Source organism: Wyeomyia smithii, chromosome 1 (assembly GCF_029784165.1).
Source record: "Wyeomyia smithii strain HCP4-BCI-WySm-NY-G18 chromosome 1, ASM2978416v1, whole genome shotgun sequence".
Taxonomy (NCBI): Eukaryota; Metazoa; Arthropoda; class Insecta; order Diptera; family Culicidae; genus Wyeomyia; species Wyeomyia smithii.
In genome coordinates this window covers 53,797,611-53,818,751 of record NC_073694.1, presented here as the reverse complement: position 1 = coordinate 53,818,751, position 21,141 = coordinate 53,797,611, and the positions used below count along the sequence as shown (strand labels likewise).

The 21,141-nt window shown below is 40.2% G+C and overlaps 2 protein-coding genes across 10 annotated transcripts in view; both read left to right on the top strand.

Moving 5' to 3' along the window:
* LOC129718637 (ephrin type-B receptor 1) overlaps positions 1–21,141 on the top strand; it is a 193,826-nt gene that overhangs the window by 14,974 nt on the left and 157,711 nt on the right. The window lies entirely within an intron of this gene.
* Positions 980–3,274, top strand: LOC129718638 (uncharacterized). 2 transcript variants are annotated; one of them, XM_055669605.1, is made up of 4 exons: positions 980–1,392; positions 1,455–1,590; positions 1,645–2,990; positions 3,053–3,274. In XM_055669605.1, exons 1-3 carry the CDS (start codon positions 1,053–1,055, stop codon positions 2,975–2,977), a joined length of 1,809 nt encoding a protein of 602 aa, XP_055525580.1. In that variant the 5' UTR covers positions 980–1,052; the 3' UTR covers positions 2,978–2,990; positions 3,053–3,274. The 2 variants fall into 2 exon arrangements, with proteins under 2 accessions (XP_055525580.1, XP_055525579.1); XM_055669604.1 differs by having other exon boundaries at positions 1,642–2,990.

Genomic DNA, 21,141 nt, shown 5'->3' with positions numbered 1-21,141 from the left:
CTGACACTTTACTGGCGAACCGGAGAGAACGGAAAGGAATGTAGTGCTAATGAATGTTTGCGTAGTTAGAAAATCAACGTTAGATCATGTAACTTTCCCCCTCGGCATTGAGTGCCATTTTCGTCTGGGCTGTCAGGGCAAGTTAATGTTATCCTTTTTGCTCTTGAACAAAAAATCTGTCTTCTATGCTGTAATTAGTTGCATGTTTGAAACAAACTTTACTAATCATACGTAATCGACAATTTCAAAATGTTGTCTTTCTTTGAATCGAAAACAGTCGGTTCACAACGTCGTGACTGTAAGATAATTTGTATTTAAACTGATGATCTAACCCGTGATGATAAAGTAAAGATAACCTGCTGAAATAAAAATTCATAGCAAGCCTTTAGCATCTTGTGTAGAAAAGCTCGAACAATGAAGCAGCTGGTCACTACACGCTAAATTAAAACAGTTTATCAATAGTTCAGTTTAAAGAGAAGTCATTGAATTGTTGACTTTATGTAGATCTTATTTACTTTATTCACCCATTTTATAATGAAAAAGTTAATGAAAAGTAAGGATAGTTTCCATCAAATCCACGACCCTCCACGATTTACAACAATCGACGTGAGTCATGGTAAATAAATACCTATTCAACAGTTATTTTATTGTCAGTGTCCAATCGATCCACCGAAGGATTAATTTGGGTTTTGAGCCTCGAGAAAAAATATTATTACTCTACCAAAAAGTAGGTGTCTATTTGGAGAGGACTACATTTAATTACTCGAATATCGCAGAGTAACATAAATTACTTTTAGATGTACAGTAGGTGTCATAAAAGCGTATATAGGACGTATGTACCTCGTTTAGTGTTTATTGATTTCCTCGGTAGTTTCCTGTGTGTTACTCTATTGAACATTGCTGAATTTTTCCACAAAATCAAAGTTTTCTTGGTGAAATCTTCCAACATTTTTTTCTACTGCAAAGTAGGCCAATTAAACTCATCTCGCTTTTATCGGATTCGTAACGTCAAAATTAGTTAAGTTGCTATAAAAATCCTTCCAATAAAAAATATGGAAAATGAAATAGAAGATGTTCCGAACCACGATACAACAGCATCGGAGAACGACCAGTTAGAGTCGTTGGAATCGATTTCAGACGCTTCTCCTGCGGAACTTCCGCTGGAATCCGAAACACAACTTCCGTCTTCACAATCAAAATCACAACAAGTGACTACCGTGAACGATGTGCTAACCGAAGTGCGACCATCGTTCAATTTAATAAACAAACTAAACAACGGATCCCCGAACGCTTTTGAGGGGGAAGCTGATCAGTGTGAGCAGGAGCCACCAGCGATTGCTGAGCTGGAACCACCCTTCAAGAAAAACCGCCGAGTCCAGGTACCCTCGAGTGGTAAGATCAGCTAATTTTAGCTAGCAGATTTTTCGCACGCTTACCTTTGTTCAATTACAAAGATATTACCCGAGGCATTTCGAGTATTGAACCCTCCCCTAAGAAACCCCTGAAAAAGAAACTGCACGATCCGACACCTCAAAAGATTGGGATTCTAGTAGGAATTCCGTGCCGAAGAAGACCTTCGAAGGGTTTAAGGTATAACCAAACTCATCTTCAGTATATTTTGCTCCTAAGACCTTCACTTAGCAGCCCAGAAGATGCCCAACTGGACATCATCAAGCACTTTGCTCTGGTGTTTCTGTTTTCGCGCCTCAAAAACCCCTCCAAATGGGACGTAAAAACCTTCGAGGAAATCAAAGCCCTCGGTGATAACATAAGCTCCGCGCTGGTTATGTCAAAATTTTCCGTACCTTACGAGGAAAAAATCTATCACTTATTACTGACTGGTACGATAGCCAAGGGACGGATAAGGTCGACGAATGCACCACCGCCGAACTTCAAGAACGCCTTGATCGAACACATCTCCGGCTACAGTGGGCTCGTATTAAAGTGCGAGACCCACTATTTGATCACGTGGAGAACTGCCGAAGGGTACTATCTGTACGATCCCTGCATCCGTGACACTTCCCAGTTGGCGTTTTTTAACAGTCTCAAAATGATGATGCAGTTTATTCTAGAAGTGAAACAGCTGAACGATCGATCTAAATTCTACATGTCCAAAATATCGATAGCTTCCGTTGAAGAAGACAATGTTGTGACGCTGAAGCGCCGGTCCCGAACTGCAAGTCGGTTTTTAATACTGAGCGAAAATAAAGCGCTTCTGATGGGAGATAAATATTTAAAAGATCCCAGCTTTCGGTTGGAATCGTTGCGAATATCCCTAAATGCTATTGACTGCTCGCGGAAACTTGAGACGCGTTCGTGGGATGCGACAGTTTTGAACGGTCTCTTCGGAGGGAAAATGACGGATAAGGTTATCAACAAACTGGGAATATTTTTTAACGAAGAGGATGGATCCGAGCACTGTTTTCTACTGGAGCAGTCGAGGCTGATTCGGATGGACGTTGCCTTTGGCAGTACACAACGGGAAGAATTCGAACAACTGATTAATCGATTGTTGGCTATCCGTATAGCAGTGGTTTTGAAGATCGAGGAAGCTTGCGTAGCAATATGGAGCAGCGAAAACATCATTTATTGGTTTTGCCCTCTCCGCTACGACGAGCTAGAATTGGACCCTTTGGAACTGGAAGATAAAGCCTGTTTCCTCTATGCCTTCGATTCGTTACCCTGCCTATCCAGTGTTCTGTTCAGCTACTTGACAGAATCGAGATTACTTCCCCGTCACTCGATCCGGGTGCTGGCCGTGGACAGTGAACCGTTTGGCCCGAGCCCGCGAGTTCCGCTGGTTGATAGCAGCGATTCTTTGAACCGGAGCGAGCTGGAAATACACATCGCCGACGGGATACGCAAGAGGATACTTATTTCGGATGAAGATTTCCCGGTGTTGACGCTTTCCGAAGCGAAATTGTGCCGAATTATGCTGCGCGACATCGTACAGGAAGCCGAGCGAAAATGCGACTAAATTAAAATCGAAGGTTTATTGGGAGAAAACTGTTCTAACCTTTTTCATTTCACTCAGATAAACTTTACCTTCTAGCGGAAACTTTTGAACGGTGTTTTATATGTGCATGAGATTCTAAAATAAGAAGAAGTGGAGATGTTTTGACTTTCACGCTTCTCATGTTCGGTTTTATCTTGCCTGGAGTGGTAGCGAAAGTTTGAAGTGTTCTTTTTGAGCGTTTTCTTTGCTTTCGTTTGAAGGCTTGGCCTGTCACCAATGGCCACTATAGCTAGCGTCGCGTTTATTTTAATGAATATATCCGAAGGTGATTTATCGGTAGTGTTAGTTAATGACATGAGAGGGGCCACCTTGGGAAAGTGCTATTTTCAGCTGCAGCGATTTTAAAAAATGGACGCTTTATGAGTTGGTATCTTTGGAAGCAATTTATTCGAAACGGAGATCGGCGCAATTCATACATAAATTGGTGGTTTTTGATTCTGAAGGCATTCACATTAAAATAAATTGAATATTAAAATATATTCGCAAAAAACTTTGATTCTTTTTTTTTTTTTGAAAATTAAAAATGCAAATGTTTCCAAACATGTTACTTCAAGTTTGGTAGATAAACCGAAAAGGTCATGCCGCAAAAAAAATTCTCTGGAGTTTAAGTTGAAATTTCTAACTTCTAAAAGCTTCAATTATTGCTCAGTGAAGTCTTAGATATGTTTGAGTGGAATGTAAAATCAAAATAATTCTATTTTTGGTCGATAATAATCAGTTCTAGTTTTTAAGATTTTCATTGGTACTATTTGGCTTTTATGCATTATTAAGTTTTATATTTATTAAAAATCTATTAATATCTGCCAATTGGACTCGAGGTACGATGCTGGTCTTATAAGCCAGTCGTCGTAGGTTCCAGTCTCGGCTCGGGGAAGAATGTTAGTGTCAGTAGGATCGTGGCGCTAGTTCCGCAATGGTCTTGTACACTAAACAGTTGGCTGCGGAGGCTGTGTATAATAATAGAAGGTCGAGTTCCAAATCGGAATGTAGCACCAAGGCTTTGCTTTTTGTTTATTAAAAATCCTTCACTTCATTAACACACAAAAAAAGAAGCCGAGATTTTTAAGGTTTGGTTTGGACATAATCTAATTCAAAAATTCATAACTCGTACGTCGTAAAATTAAAATTTAGTTCGATGAATTTTTTTGCTCCCGGAAAAAAAATCTCAAGATTCGCATCTTTGTACAAAAACTACCCACAAATTGTTGTTTTCTTATTCGCAACGGGAACAATTGAGCAAAAAAGAGGTCATAACTTCGCCCGATAACTCTTGTGCCTTCACAAGATTCGGCTGATATTTTTGTTATTTTTCGGAGTTTTTTTTTCAAATTTTCGAAAACTTATACACTGAGAAATAAAACTTTTAGAATAGGAATAAACTTTTCTCTTAAAAGTTATAAGTAGTTACAAACATGTTTCGAGCCAGAACGGTTTGTTAGATTTATGTGATGTCATCAATTAAGTTGTAGATAGTATTTTTGTCGTTTCAACGAAAATATACGCCGTAAGATAAAAAAGTTAATCTTGAAAAAGAAAAGTTAATAAATGTAAATTAAATGTTTGGAGACAAACTCACTTTTTAAAGATCCATCCAAACTTCACATTGTTAGCTAAACATTGATGCTTGTTCGAATTTGGAAGAATAAAAACTAGAAAAGTTAAATTTTCCCAAAAAAATTTTTTTTTAAATTTTTTTACAGTGTAGTGTGTTCCTTTAGCAATAATAGACACAGGCCAGCAAATAACCCCGAAGTTTGATTTATGTGGACACAAAATCCGGGAAAGAAGAAATTCTTGATACGAATTCCTTAAAAACAGGTACAGAGTTACGAATCCTCTTGAATTATGTCAAGTTTCTCTGAACCACAATTCAAGATATTCAGATGACTCTCAAGGTCCGCAAAATAGACATTTTGATGAGACTAAACAACTGAAATAAGTCGTACTCAATCGACCACTGGTGAAAACGTTAAGTTCAACAAAAAATGAGCCTGTAGTGAAGGTACATCAGGTGTTATCCGAGGCTTGGGACCGCTTCTGTTATTATTGTTCGATATATCTTTTTAGTTTTACAATAATTTTAAGGCTTCAACGAAATAATTTTCGAAAATAAAACTCAAGGCTTCTGTGAATTATTATGAATTATTACGATACCGGAAATACCCATATTCGGATGTATATGGCCGGATTTAGCCGCTGGGGGGCCGGGGCAAATTTGTTTGTGATACCCTCTTTTCTTAACGGGTGTTAAATAAAAAATAAGAATTTTTTCAATCACATATAAAAAAATAATTTTTTTTCATCGATTTCAGTATTTTTTATTAATAACATAATGTAAAGCAAAGCAAAACCTTGGTGATACATTCCGATTCGGAACTTGACCTTCTGTTTACTATACACAGACTTCGCAGCCAACTGTTGAGTGTACAGGACAATTGCGGGGCTAGCGCTACGATCCTACTGACAGTAACAGTTTCTCCTGAGCCGAGACTCGAACCTACGACAACTGGCTTGTTAGGCCACCATCGTACCTCGAGACCAGCTGGGGAGGATAACATAATGTATTTTCTTCAAAAAAAATTTCAGTGAATATTTGAGTAAGGGCCGTGGTCTGCTGTTCGACGCAACTTTGTTGCGATGCTCCGGATACAATTCCGGATTCTTGTAGTCAGTTGCTTCGTATCCTTGGCCCTCCAATTGTTTTTATATACTAGGGCACTGAGTGAGCCAAAGAAATCCTCTATTGGGCGGCACTGGGGCAAGTTTGTTGGGTTACGATCTTTCGGCACGAACGGTATCTTTTTCTCCTCAAGATACGCCAGCGTCTTCTTGGCGTAATGGGAAGACGCCTTGTCTGGCCAGAAGACGTACTTCCCATCCGCGTGATGCTCGTTCAGGAACGGCAGCAGGATTTTATCGAGGCACTCTTCTTGATAGATTTGTTGGTTGATTGCCAGACCGCTCGGCTTAAACCAAGGCTTTGAAATGCCCCGGTCGGAAATGGCGCTGTACAACATAACCTTTTTTTCAAACTTGTATTTCACTTCAGGCGGTGTGGATGACTTGTCGCTGGAGTAGTAATTATCATTTCCTGGAATATGCGTTTTGGACAGCGGAAAATAGCTTTCGTCGTCCAGAACGAAAGACGTCCCGCGGTATTTTTTGGTCATCCACCGACACTGTGTTTTAACCGTCTCAATCTGCTCCTCCGTGTACTCCGGCGACCTCGTCTTCTTCCTGCAGACGATTCCTTCCATCTTGAGGGCAGAGTTGCCGTTTTGAAATCTGTGTTTTGACGACCAAAATCTGTGAAAATCTGTGACCAGAGAAAAAATATCTGTGATCATATCTGGAGTATGATTATTTGTTTAAAAACAAAACGAGATTGATTGAAATGCTTTATATTAACATTAAATTTCCTCCACTCGATTGAATTAACTATTTAGCTTTGAAAATTGCATTGGAACAGTCAACTTGTTCCTCAACGAAGTGTCTTTCAGGTTGGCATTGAGACCAGATAAGCTGCGTATCAGAAGAAACTCATCCATTAGTTGGATACGGTACACGGCAAAATATCGTAAATTCAATCAGAGTGAGGTGATTCAATCTGGTCACCCTTCTGCTCACTTCATTGAGTTAACTAAGCAGCATATAGCGCAAAAAACTAGCATTCCTAGATAGAATCGATAAAAAGGCAAATGTCGGAAGTGTAAACGAATTCAAAATTTGCAAGAAGAATGACTCCAGATAGTCGAACTATTTTTTACGGATGGTTATTCGAGCTTCCGGAAAATCGTACCTTCGAATTAATGAGTTTGACCTGTAGAAAAAATGTAGGTGATTTGTTATTTCCGGCATTTATGGGAAAAATCTGTGAAAATCTGTGATTTTCCAAAAATATCTGTCATCTGTGATCACAGATTCTGTGATTTGAAAAAGGAAAAAAATCTGTGAAAATGGCAACTCTGCTTGAGGGTCCGATGGATCAATACGTGGGAGCAGCCATATTTTCGACCGGCGTCACGAAGGTTGGTTGCGTCCTTGTTGTCAAACAGCTTCTTTAACGATGTCCTCTGCTTCGTCATTATCGTCACCGGACGACCACTTCCGACCTTCGTTCAGGGAACCCAGGATACGATATACCGTACTGACAGGTACATTTTCTTCCTTAAAATGTGTCACCGTGAAATTTTTTCCTTGCTGGAAATGCGTTTCGTAGAACCGTACAATGCGTTCGCGGAGCACGTGCTGTTTCGACGCTATCTTTGCTTTGACTAAATTCAAACTAGCAAAACCAAACACGCCTACTGTTTCTAGGGAGCCCAAAGAGCAATTTTCTTGGAGAAAGACAATTTTACGCTCTGTGTTTGAGTTACTGAAAGGTATTGAAAAAATTCTCATTTTTTATTTAACACCCGTTAAAACATTTAGAGATAACGGCCCAGGGCATTTGCCCCCTTTGCCCTCCCTCAAATCCGGGCCTGATTAGGTCACTCTTGGCTGTTTTCCAGAAACCAGAAGTCGTCATCTTGGATTTTAAAACAGGATGTGAAATCAATTTGTAGCCACTGGGTGTCATTTTGGTTCCGGAAATACTCATTCTGGTTATTATTTGGTCATTTCCGGCTGTTTTCCAGAAACTGGATGTCACCATAAGAAAAATGGTGTCTGAGTTAGATTTTTGGCTTCATCGCGATTGAGGAAATACCCCAATTGGGTGTCATTTAGTCACTTTCGGCTGTTTTTCAGAAACCGGAAGTCGTTGGATTTCGGAATGGCATGTTAAGTCGATTCCTGGCCTCTGGGCGTCATCCTCCATAAATTCCATAAATTCATATATTGGATGGTATTTGGTCAATTTCGGCTGCTTTCCAGGCACCGGAAAGCGCCATATTAGAATTATAAATTGCGTCTTGGTCGACTTTTGGCTTCTGTGAATCATTACGTTTTCGGAAATACTCTCATTCGGTGGTATTTGGTGATTTCCAGCTGTTTTCCTGAAACCAGAAGCCGTCATCTTGGATTTAAAAATGACGTGTGGAGTCAACAGGCCACAACTCTGGGTGTCATTCTAGTTCCGGAAATACCCATATTGGATGGTACTTGTTTTTTTTTCGGCTGTTTTCAAGACAACGGAAGTCACCACCTTTGAATTCCAAATGGCGTCTGGAGTCGATGTTTGGCTGATCTGCATCTGTTTTCCCTAAAAATTAGTTGATATACAGTCAGGTTTTTTTACGCGGTTTTTACGAGGTTTTTTTACGCGGATTTTTGAATTAACGCGGTTTTTTACGCGGATTTTTGAATTAACGCGGTTTTTTACGCGGATTTTTTAATTAACGCGATTTATTTTACGCGATACCGCGCCAATTCAAAAAAAATTTCACGAATTTCCGAATTAACGTGGGTTGTAACCAGAAACGTTTAAGAGTTTATCTAGTAAAAGACTTAGTCCAAAAAATACTCTCCACCCACCGAAAGATCCGGAATGACCGTCAAAGAGGACAATTTTAAAGACTGGTTCTAGAGCGTCTCGGGTTTTTTCTAAAGCCCTTCTGCTGGACTACTTTACGCGGATTTAAAAAAACAACGTGTTTTTTTTACGCGGATTTTTGAATTAACGCGGTTTTTACGCGGATTTTTGACTTGGCGCGGTTTTTTTTCTACGCGAATTTTCGAATTTACGCAGTTTTTTTTACGAGCTACGTATCCCCCGCGTAAAAAAAACCTGACTGTATCTGTTTAATTTGTATGGGAGCCTCAAACCTCCCCCCATTCCTGAGTATGGAAGAGTCTCAAAGCATCACAGAAACATTTCTTGCTACCAAAAACCTCCACATGTCGAGTTATTTTGGTTACATTTGCTTGATTAGTTCCCGAGTCATGTAGTAATTTATATTTCATTTGTATGAGAGCTATCCCTCATAGAGGAGAGAGGGGTGTCGATCTACCACAAAAGTATATTTTGCTCCCGTTTTTGGTTCTATGTGCTTGATTAGTTCTCGAGTTATACAGATATTTGTGTTTATTTGTATGGTAGCCCTCACTCCCAAAGGTGGGAGGAATCTCAAACTATCTTAAGAACCTTCCTCGGCTTCAAAAACCCCTATATACAATTTTTCATGCCAAAATTAATTTTAACTTCAAGTTTCCACATAGCGAAATACGAAAAAAATTTAAGTTATTCAAAACTTAATACACTGGATTCTTTTTTTACGCGATTGATGCGTCTGCGCAAAAAAAGAAATCGCGTAAAAAAGTCGCTTAATTTTTAACAAATTGTGTAAAAAAAGGCCGCGTTGTTCTGATAAAATTATCCGCCACGTGTAAAAAAATCGTGTATAATAAAATCACGTAAAAACAATCGCGTAAAAAAAGAATCCAGTGTACTCATTCAGTACTACTTGCTCATTTTTTCTACAAAGCATTATCAGTTCCCTACAACTTGTTCTTAGACCGTTTCTCTGTACAATCATAGTTTAGAGCTACAATGATTTAACTATGGTGTATGCTTAAAAGTATATAATTTATTAAAGAGTCTTTGATTGAAGCCGATTCAAGCCGAAACTACTAAAAATTCTTCATTCTGCCATGGTGAAGATATCCATGCGTCAATATTGTAAAATTTCTGAAATGCCAAAAATATATGAAGTGCAACAAATGCTTAAAATATCTCTCTCTTCGAATGGCGATGTGACGATGAACAAAACTCCTACATGTTTGATAAGAAACCCAAGTGATTGTCTTAAATACCTACGAGGAAGACTAACGTTAAAAACCGGGGGCACCGCGTAAGTGATAGAATGGAGAAATGTGAAAATAGGGACGTTCTGCGCTCGCTCTGTTTTAAGGTATACAGACGAGCGTTGTGCGCGAAGTAGCTGTCGCCAGAAGAGCTGGCCAAACAGGCTGAGCTCGAAGCTAAAACTAAACTTTGTACAAAATGCACTTGCTCGAAGTGGCTTGCTTCATTCCTCCTGTCAAGTTCAAATTATAAGGTGGTCACCAACACGTTCTTGAAGCAATATTGTATTTTCTTGCCTTGTAAATTATGAAATGTGTGACCGCAGTTCTACATTCATTGCAAGTGTATAAAAAAGTGGCGCTAAAAGTTCTTGAAATAGAATTGTTTCGCACTGAATGCGATCATGTTTTGATTATCGACCTAATTTGATTAAAAAGAAAACGAGTAACATCCCGCGTCACGTGCAAATGATAATTCGCAATATAACCAGAAAACTAGCTGACTTGCGGGTGCCACAAATGAAACAACACCGAAGGCACTTTTTAGCGCCCCAAAATCATTTATTTAAAGTTGCCAAATATCGTTGTTGGCACTGAATTCTGCTTTGAAAAAAGAAATTATCGCTTATTATTTCTTCACACACTGCAAGCACACACACTACTAGCACACGTACAAAAAACTGTTAGCAGTGCCCAAACGGCTGAAAGCGAACGCGCCAGATCCGGACAGAATCGCTAACATGTCCGGACATGTTCAGTAGTGCTACAGGCATGCCTGTATGACGGTGCATCCCACACAGACGAGAGATCTAAAATCTAGCGCTGTGGAAGGTGATCTCACATGTGGTTATGTGTGGTCTGCTGGTTTCTTCTGTTGGTTCGTCCGCTATGAAAGACTGCGATCGAATGATCAAAAACCATACAAATATTCGAAATTGCCACCTGCTGCGTTGCGACTTGCGGCCTGTCGTTGTGCACTCAAATGAGAAAAACAACAACAACAAATCATTTAGTAAATTAAATCGTGTTTGCATGATCCTCCTCAAATGACCTATTGTCGAATATCGACCATTTTTGATTTGAATTAAACTTTGTACACGTATTTGGCTTAGCAAACTAAGCATTTTTCACAAATGAAGAGATTTTTTAGACTCATCAGTTATTTTCTAAAAGGCCGTATGCATTTTGAGATAGGTTTTATTCAAAAAAAAAAAATGAAATTTAGTGTTTATTTTCAATTTTTTGCAGTCAAAAAAATTTTTTTTCACAGTGTAATTTTTTTATGAGGCATTATCAACTCCCTACAACTCATTCTCAGATTGTTTTTCTTTACAACCAAAGGTATCTGAGTTACAAAGCTTTGAATAAAACCTATCCCAAAATGCATGCGCCCATTTAGAAAATAACTCGTGGGTCTAAAAAATCTCTGTGAAAAATACTCAGTTTGCTCAGCCCAAAATGTGTCCAGGTCATTCGAGATAATTTTGCTCTAACTTTAGTGTTGAATGTGCTAGGGACGAAGGGCAGTTATTGGTTGTTCAGTTTGATTTGTGTTTAGCTCTGATTGGTCGAAATATGCATTTAACAAGGTTTCACATGTTTCACATTCACATGCACATAACAGTTAATGTCACGTTTTGGCTGACGTACAGCTAATTTACCCATCGATTGCTAAATAAAGGAAATCTGTTGGGACGGGACGGAATCCAAGCATGGGAAGACCGATGGCTTCTTCCTGCGTACTACCGCATCTCTCATGAAATATCGTTAATTTTTCGACTAACCTGCAATTATTTATTGTGAAACTGCTAAACCAGCATCAGAGCACCTAATTTAACCAGTTGGCACATTTTGTTTTACACATTTTGTTTCAAATCTTGCTATTTTTAACATCACTATTTTTTATCTCCCGCTGTTTTTTATATTTTTGCGATGGTAGCTGCTAGAGTATTTTCTCAAAATACCTGTACGTAAAAGAAGCGTAACAACTCAAACTAAGTATACTTTTCTCTTTACACTAATAAACATCGCGATCGTAACTAATTTTCGCGAAAAATTGGCCGAAACGGGCTAAAACTCCTAAAACGGGCTAAACGCCTCTGAAGTGTAGCGCTTCGAAAAATCTCGGTTTTTGCTATTTTTCTTTTTTCAAGTCAACTGCGTGAGACTTGTGCGCCCATGTTGTCAGCACTATCAGCAGCAGGCTGGTTGTTCAAATTGATGATTCTGTTGAATGTTATGGCATCAAAAAAAAAAAAAAAAAAAAATTGGTAATCATGCACTGTTAACAATGATACAATAATGCTTGGATTTCGGCCCGTTTTACATTTAACATTTGAAATTGGTCAATTTGCGGGACGTTCTCGATGTTTTTGGTTTTTCAATTTGCACCCCTATGTTGCCGTAAGACGTAATTCTACGTCAAAATGCACTGCTAAAAGTTCATAGTTAGTATTGTAGATTCTACAATGTAGAATCATTTGTTTTTTAGAAATTAACAAACTACCAAGTTTCAAATAAACTTTGGTATCAGTCAAAAACAAGTGTGTCGTTACTTGTACCTAACCATCCGTAGCAACAACGTAATTTTGTAGAATACTAGTAATTTACCACCGGGATTAGTCTTAGTTTTCCAAAACAGACTACATATCTAAATCCAGTTAAGCTACTAAAACGTCCTGGCGATCATCACCGAATGTATAATCCCAGTCACAGAGCACTCAACCAGAAGCAATCTATCAATCTTCGCGATGGTATGAGTGGTGCAAGATCACCAAAAACTATAATCTGTGCCCTGTCTCTGTTCACAATTCCCGGTGGCCATCGTTGATATTTATGTGCATCTTTTCCCTGCTCCGGCTCGAAGATACCTGTGCTCTTTTCGCTCTATCTCTCGAAAGAAGAAATGTGCAAAGAAGAGGAGCGAAGATTTTGTGTTATATATGGCTGTGTGCGTGTAGTACGCCAGCTAACGATGCAGCAATCTTGTGTTCCATGTTTGTACCATTTAAGCATGTGTAGTAGATCGGAGGCTGCAAAAACAACGGCGAAGATTGCAATCATCGTTGATCCCAAATGAGCTCATCGATTCGTGAAGAAAAAGCGAATAGGTATTTCCTCTATTATCAAAAAAAAGCTTCCGCAGCATGACGAAAGTTAATCTGTTTTCAATTCGATGATTTTTAGTCGAACAAGGTGAAAGACCACCACAACCGACAGTTGGCGAACGGAAATTAAAATGTTTGCTTTGAGTGCAACCAGCGACCACAAATGGATTTTAATAGTGTTTTTATTGTGCCTAACTGGCCACAGCCATAAACCCTATGGATCTAAACCGTTTCGATTTTTATTATGTTTACGGAACCATAATGTATAGGATGGAGGAAAAAAAGTCGTTACCAGGAATGCAAACCCTGGAATGGGGCATAAAAATTTTTCGTTTACGTTGGGTGATTGTTCGGAAAAAAAATCTAACCGACAGCTGAGCCCACCAACAACTAAATTCAACTATTTCGGTTTGAATGGTACAAACCACACAGGTGGGTAGTGCGGTAGGGGAAGAAGGGTTGATTTTTATCGCAAATACAAATTTGTAGACAAACGGTCTGGTTTGTTAATTTTTTTTATCTCCTCGTTTATCCATTTCTATTTGGGCTGTGTGTTGTGGCTATTAAAAGCATGTGAAAACAATGTTTACGTTTTTCTCCACCCAGATTACCCGTGCCGTGGGGTCTGTATTTGCCACCCACTTCGGGGGCTGCACCCCGCCCGGTAGAGAGCGAGTTTTCGGGGGTTGAGGGAAATGGGGGGGCCTTTGTTTGATCGGGACGTGCTGCCCGACGCCCGCAGCGAATAATTTGGATTCGATTTGTGAAGTCTCTGTTTAATCTGCGACTTTGAAGTTCTCCAGTAGAGTGACGAAAGGGAGGTGGACGGCACCGCATGGGAAACGGAAAAAGTTGAAGGCTTGTTCGGAAAACAGCAAACAATTGATCGTAAACCCGGCCGACATGATTCATAGAGCTGGGGAAATTGAAGGTTTCTGTTGCAGGCGGCTTTCACTGCATCCGGAGCGTGTTATTTAAAGGCCGTGCGACGACACTCTTCCCCCCGCCGGTTAGTCAGCTCAGGCCGATAGAAAGGAGCTTGTCTGGAAGAGTGAAGTTCGCTGTATGATGTGATAAGATTTGGTATTTTATGCTACGCGGTTGTTATTTAGAAAGCCGATGAGGTTTTTAGTGGCATATTTATTTCTAGTGCCTTTTGTCTATGCCGAATGGACACTGAACACGAAGTAATAAGCGGCTGTTAAACTACAGTTAGGTAATCCAGTGTAGGAAAATGAAACAATGATTTTTCCAATTTTATGCAGCAGTCAGTTTATCATTCAGCTACCTGAACCTAATCAGAATATCAGACTAATCAGTGTTTATAAAGAATGAAATCTGAATAAATTGTTTTATTTTCGTTTGGGTTGCCGGGACTGACTGCTCTATAGAAATGGTAACAGGGCTTACGAAATTGTAAGCCAGCTGTTCGAAAATTCGAATCTAGAATCTTTATTCCATTATTTTCCCCCAACATAAAAAACAGACGTATTCGAGAATTCACAATATTCACTGCCTTCCAGCAAAGAATATGTTTGAAAATCCAATACAAATAACCTTTCACACAAAAGTTGTCCGACGTAGGACACGGTCTCGTACCATATTAGTTTAGTTCGCCAATCAAACAATCTGCCGTATCAGCGCTTAGAAAAATCCGAGCAAAAATACATATTATATCTCCCCAACTATTTGCCTCCGTTGAAGTTTAGCTGACCGTCGAGGAGAGCAAGCTTATAGGGGAAGAAAAAAAGTCAATCGACTCGAAACAAAACAAACATTTGCTATACACACACACGCTCCCAGTTAGCAATAGCGAGCGAACAAGAAAGCTCTGCCGAACACCATTTAGGAGAACGGCGGACTAAACAAATTGAAATCCCAGCATCCCTGAACCCATCAGCAGCAGGCAGTGCTGGCCAAAGTACGCCAAGTCTGAGCCTGATGAGATGAGATCGGATTGGGGGCCCAGTCCCAGAACCTAGAGCGAGGAGTACGAGCGCGCGAGCTGGCGGAAAATCATTGATTATTAAAATTGCAAAATTTCAGCGCTTTTTCGGTGGGTCCGCGTCTCAACTTCGGGCAGAGAATGGGTGTGCTTGTGCTTAGAGAGTTCAGGCTTTGCATGTACGAACCGGGCTCGTGTTCCTGTTGCTGCTGCTGCTGCTGCGGTAGTCGTCGGCCAACAAAAGCAAATCGGTGAACTCCGGATGAAATATTGATAACACGAATATATACTTTTGTGTATACTTTGCTGGACGACGGCGGCAGCTAAACCAGCGGAAATCAGATCCCACGGACGATGGAGACGGCTTGGAGCGCGGCTCGTGAAGCACACGGACGGAGAATGGGACGGTGAGGCAAAGAGTCTACTCTAGAGTAGGTAACACCGAACAGCGTCAGTTGATTAGGTGGGTGGGAGCGGACTTCGGGTTCAAGGGGCGCAGGCGGGGTGGAATAAACAGCGGGGGCAGAACGCCAAATCAGTTGAACTGAACTGTTGCAAAAATAATAGCGCTCTCTGTGTTTCGGTTATATTATGGCAGGCAGGCAGGCAGCACTCTTCCGTGCAAAGCAGTGCGCGCGAGTCAAGTTGAAAGTAAATATTAGCTCAAAGTGGTTGAGAAGCCGAACCCAGACCAGCGTCGGCTGCCAGTTGTTTTGGGTGTGGAGATTTTTGGAATTAGTTTCGGTTTATTAAAGTTATTGCTGAATAGCACCGTTTAGTTGGAAAATTATCGTGTAATTTAATTCGACACCTTAGAATTTAAATATGATGAAATTTCTTAATATTCTATGCTTACACTGTTACTTAATAAAAACTCTGCTCAACAGAATATTATTTAAATCAATCAGTACTTGGAGGTGCTGACTACTTCCCCCAGTCGCAGTCGCAAGTACAATCATATAAACTTAATCTCCTATCAATCAAAGTTCAAACTAACTCGAACTTTTGTTTGTAGTGCTGCTCGATTGTCTACTAGAGTGTGTTGTTCTGCTATAATGATTATTATCAACAGCGATTATTTTCAAATCTAACGAAACCCGGTTACCTACTACTAATCGAAAGATTCATTGTTTGTTCAGGGGCATTTTCATCGAGTCAAACAAAAGAGGCAACAGAAAAACAACAAAACAGCTTGAAGTTGATTATTACTGGTAAGGAAAATTAATATTAAAGAAGAAGGAGTGTTCTAAATTTTTTTTTCTCTAGAACAACACATTGTTATCGCAAAAAAATTCCTTATTTCACTTTGCAGTCAACTGCACTGCAGTTTATCAGTTAGACAATTTTTTTCACATATTATCAGTTAGACTAGAGTTGTTTCCGAATTTTCGTATTTTTGTCCCGATATATTAGTAGTTTGGTCTCGGGGGTGTTTATGAAGTTATAAAGAACTAATCTTCTGCAGGAAGATGCTCTGCAACATGAAAAACCATCATGCAAGAAATTAACGCTCTATGATATTATTTACCCCCTGACGATAACAGGACCAACCTGACGATAATATAGTCAATACCCAACTAACCTATGCAGTACTTGAAGAATTTTGCACCAATTCGAACAGATGTTGGCAGCAGCCTCTTAAAATTCAATGAAACTTTGTGCGTGTGTGTTACTACTCAAAAAAATTTGCATTTTTTTTTTGTAAATTCTATGTATATATCTCTCCCAGCTGGTCTTAAGGTACGATGCTGGTCTAACAAGCCAGTCGTCATGCGTTCGAGTCCCGAAAACAAGGTTTGGCTTTGCTTCGCTCTGTAACACAACAGTTGAAAAAAGGGTGAAGTTTTTTTTTAATAAACGTCACGCATTTAAGGGGGGGGGGGGGGTCTCGATTATTATGACATTTTTTGACTTAACTACTTTTTTAACCAATTTGAGCTCAACATCCTTCAAGAGAAAGGTATTTTGGTTCCTTATGTTGCCGAAGCGGATGACTGGAATCGGCAAAACGGTTCCTGAGATATGACCGAAACATGTTCCGGTGATATAATGCTCATGATCAAAGCAGTACCACATACACATACGTAGCACTGGCCTTTTTTCTGGTAAACGTTGCCCCACAGTACTCCGTACCCCGTCCAGTCCGAATGCTCGACAAATAATGAACAAATTGAATTTTCTTTTTCTTGGCTTTATCGAGCCCCAAAGCAGATCCCTATAGGGAACTGTCAAAAAGTTCTTTACAAAATCAATCAAAGCATTTTTCTTGTGGGAACGAGATTTTCCTGTGTGACCGGACTTTTTTGTCACCTGTAGTTCATTTTGTACCAACTTTTTTGTAAGATTTCTTCCTGAGTGTTACGTATGTTTTATGTATGTGGCAGTACTATGCCTCTAATTACTAGGTTGGTAATATCAAGTATCTAGGTCGTCAGCCTAAATTTATTAATTTATAATGAATGATGAATGTTAATGAAGTAAACGGTAGAATCGATGTTGGCGAGCTTGAGTTTTACATAAAATGTGCTTTTACAAAAATAATCACCTCAAACGACTTGGAATTGCTGGTAAGGTCGTCTGTGGTCACTAAAAAGTAAAAAAGTCATGAAAAAAGAACCGTTTATTTTTGGCATGGTTCAATTTTGGCAACAGAAAAAGAAGAAACAGAGGAAAAAATATTCTCTTTAACATTGATGAATACCTTTCATTCTAGTACAGTTAAATTTCTTCAATACGCGAAAAGGCAACATTCTATACAGGTCTGAATTGGGTACGATTCAATATAAATTAAACTTCCTTCTATATTTATTTGTCTTGTGAAAGATGGTCACATAAAAAAAATTTCCTGCAGTAAAAAGGTCGTGGAAATAATAACAATAAAGAATAACAGTTTTTAGTCGATGTATATTCACAGAAAATTTAAAATTGACATAGAATTTTATGGTCAATTTAAACATTTTGTCAGTAAACATAAGCAGAAAAAAAATTAATCAGTTTTAAGAAACCAAAAACAACGATGATGCCAAATTTGAAGTGGTCTTATGTCTGTTATCTCCAAAAATAAACCGGGCTAGAATGATAAACAACATTAGCCTCAGCAATTAATGTTTGCATAGTGTTGTTCAATTACAAGTAAAGTTATGGAAAGTAATATTTTCTTGTAGATGCTAATGTAGAAAAGAAATCAATTAAAAAATAAAAATACAAATTTGGGAACTCTAATATCAAGATGAAATGAATTTAATTTTTTCTATACCACCACCGCGGAATGCAACTAGAATTGTTATATTGAACTAAATTTTATTTATTTATTTTATTTATTTATTCATTTATTTAACTTCAACTGACATAGTCTCAATGAAGTAACAATCGATCTCTGTATGCCTGAAGGGCACTGGGTACTGAAATGTCACTGTGACATTCCTGCTGATTGTCTTTTGTGGCGGGCCCCGATTGCTGTGCACAGGTTACGGATTGTTCGTACTCATTGATGGAGTAGAACTGTTTTGTTGTAAACCTGTACCCCAATTAGGTACAACATAGTTGATGAAACTAATGACCTGCTTGGGATTGGAGCTCCATGCTTGGTACGGAGTTAAAAGGTAACTTCCTAAGAAGTTGTACCTAAAAGAAGCAAGAGCTTCGCAAGAGCAAAGCAAATGCTCTGAACTCTCTGGTTCAGATTTGCAGAATCGGCAGGTGTCGTTCAACACTACGCCGATTTTCTTTAAATGATAAAAAGCGGGACAATGTCCGGTGAGGAGTCCCGTGATTATCCGTAGGTCACTACGATTTAGACTAAGTAGCTTTCTGGCGGTTCCAGGGTTCGGATAGATAAACTGTTTAGCTTGTCTACAACCCTGTGCCTGTTGCCATTGGGATACTATTTCTAGCCTTTCCCAAGTTAGTAGTTCGCTTTTGATAGCGGAAATGGACGTACCCAGAAACGGCTCGGGGCCAATAAACCGCTGAGCTGATCCCTGTCTTGCTAGGTAGTCAGTGTGTTCATTACCCTCGACTCCGCAGTGTCCGGGCACCCAAAACAGAAAAACTTAATTCTTTCGGGAAAGTTCCCGTAGAGTTTCAATGCATTCCCAAACAAGTTTGGAAGCGCATTTGACGGACTTAAGTGCTAGTAGTGCTGCTTGACTGTCCGAGAATATACCGATTTTCGCATGTCTGTAGTTGCGTTGCAGACATATTTTTGCGCAGATATATATGGCATATACCTCTGCTTGAAAAACGGTGGGCCATTTTCCCAGGGAAAACGTTTCCCTGATACCGGGTCCGTATATACCAGATCCCGTTAGGGATCCCATTTTCGAGCCGTCCGTATAAAAACTGACGATGCCAGGTGGAAGATTAGGAATATCCATGTTGGTCCTAACGTCCATCCTGTCGGAGACTGTGGTTAATAGCGGAGTTAGTTTGAACTCCCTAAGTATGCAAAGGTGGCCGATTTGGTCCCCTTCAAGTATGGTTTTCCTCCTTTGCAACCTTAGAGCGCCAAGCTCTGCTTCCTTTTTCACATGAAGATGTAGAGGTAGTAGGCAAAGCATAGCTTCCATGGCTGCAGTTGGAATTGTTCGCATAGCGCTGGTAACCGAAAGACATGCAAGTCTTTGAACTTTTTTGAGTTTGGCTTGCGCAGTCACTTCGTTCACCTTAGGCCACCACACTAGGGCAGCATAGGTGATTCTTGGTCGGGCAATGGTCTTGTAAGACCAGAGTGCCAAGTCTGGTTTCAGTCCCCAGGTCTTACCGAACAGAGCTCTGCAGGCCCAGATCGCTGAGATCGCTTTCTTAGCGGCATGATCCAGTTGTGCAGACCAGTTCAGTTTCTTGTTCAGAATAATTCCGAGATATTTGACTTCATTGCTGAAGCCCAGTCTAACTCCATTCAGTATTGGAGGAGTGATGGAGATCGTCCTTCGTCTGCCGAACGGAATTAGGACTGTTTTTAAGGGGTTTATGTTTAGACCCTCCTGTAAACACCATGACATGGTGGTATTCAGAGCCGTTTGCATTCGGCTCGACAGAGTTGCGTCATCTTTACCTCTGACGATGAGGACGATGTCATCGGCGTATCCAATGACCTCGTAACCAAGCTGTGAAAGCTTGTTGAGAAGTGCGTCGACAACTAGTGACCATAACAAGGGCGAGAGAACTCCACCTTGCGGGCATCCCTTGATCACTGACATTGTTACAGACGAATCTCCCAAGGTTGCTGTGATCACTCTGCTAGAGAGCATTGCGTGTATCCAGTTCCTTGAAGTTTGGTCGATTCCCTTGTGAGAAAGAGCCGTATCAATTGATGCAAAGGACGTGTTATCGAAGGCCCCTTCAATATCAAGAAAGGCACATAGTGCCGTCTCCTGATAACTCAGGGACTTTTCAATCAACGTCACTAAGCTGTGAAGAGCAGTTTCTGTTGACTTGCCGCTTTGATAGGCATGTTGGTTCCTGTTCAGCGGGGAGTCTTTAAGAAACTCATCACGGATATATTTATCCATTATTTTCTCCATCAACTTGAGAAGCGATGAAGTCAGACTTATGGGTCTGAAAGTTTTAGGTAGGGTTTTGTCCTTTCTTCCAACTTTGGGGATAAACACTACCTTCACCTTCAGCCAGTTATCCGGAATATGGCCCAGGATAAAGCTGGCTCTGAAGAGGTTGATGAGTTCGGACATGATAACTGCGGCCGATTTTTGTAGAAAGATGGGTAGTATGCCGTTTGAACCAGGAGACTTCATAGGGTCGAATGAGCTTAGAGCCCAACCTATTGAAGCTTCCGTGAACAGTCGACGGGCCAGCAGGATGGACTCCCGAGACGCCATATGTTCGCCATATTCAGTTCTTCGGTCTCTGTCGATCCAGGAAAGTGGGTGTTTATAAGAACCTCCAGCGTTTCCTTGGTAGTGACAGTGAGGCATCCATCCTCTTTCCTCACCTGTCCTAAACCGTTAGTATGGTCTTTGGACATCGCCTTTTGGAGCCGCGTAGCTTCCGGCAGAGTTTGGATTCTTTCACAGAAACTAACTCTGGATTTCCGTTTAGCCTTGCGTAGCTCGGCGTTGTACTTAGTGAGGTACGCCCTGTAGTCGTCCCAGTTAGACGTGACTTTTGCCCTGCTGAACAACCGCCTAGTTTCCCGACGAAGGTTACTAAGTTCATCATTCCACCAGGGTACGTCACGGCATACTGACCGCTGTGTTAGTGGACAGTTAGCGTCGAAAGCATCCATGATTCTGTTTTGTAGATCATTTGCTGCCGAATTCAGGTCAACTGAATTTCGAATGTTGCTGTAACTGAAAGTTCGTGAATCGATC

What these genes read in the sequence shown, in the direction of transcription:
- LOC129718638 (XM_055669604.1), top strand. Translation starts at nt 1,053, where the DNA reads ATGGAAAATGAAATAGAAGATGTTCCGAACCACGATACAACAGCATCG. An exon ending in AGTCCAGGTACCCTCGAGTG is followed by an intron (nt 1,393 to 1,454) that starts GTAAGATCAGCT and finishes TCAATTACAAAG; the next exon opens with ATATTACCCGAGGCATTTCG. An exon ending in AGACCTTCGAAGGGTTTAAG is followed by an intron (nt 1,591 to 1,641) that starts GTATAACCAAAC and finishes ACCTTCACTTAG; the next exon opens with CAGCCCAGAAGATGCCCAAC.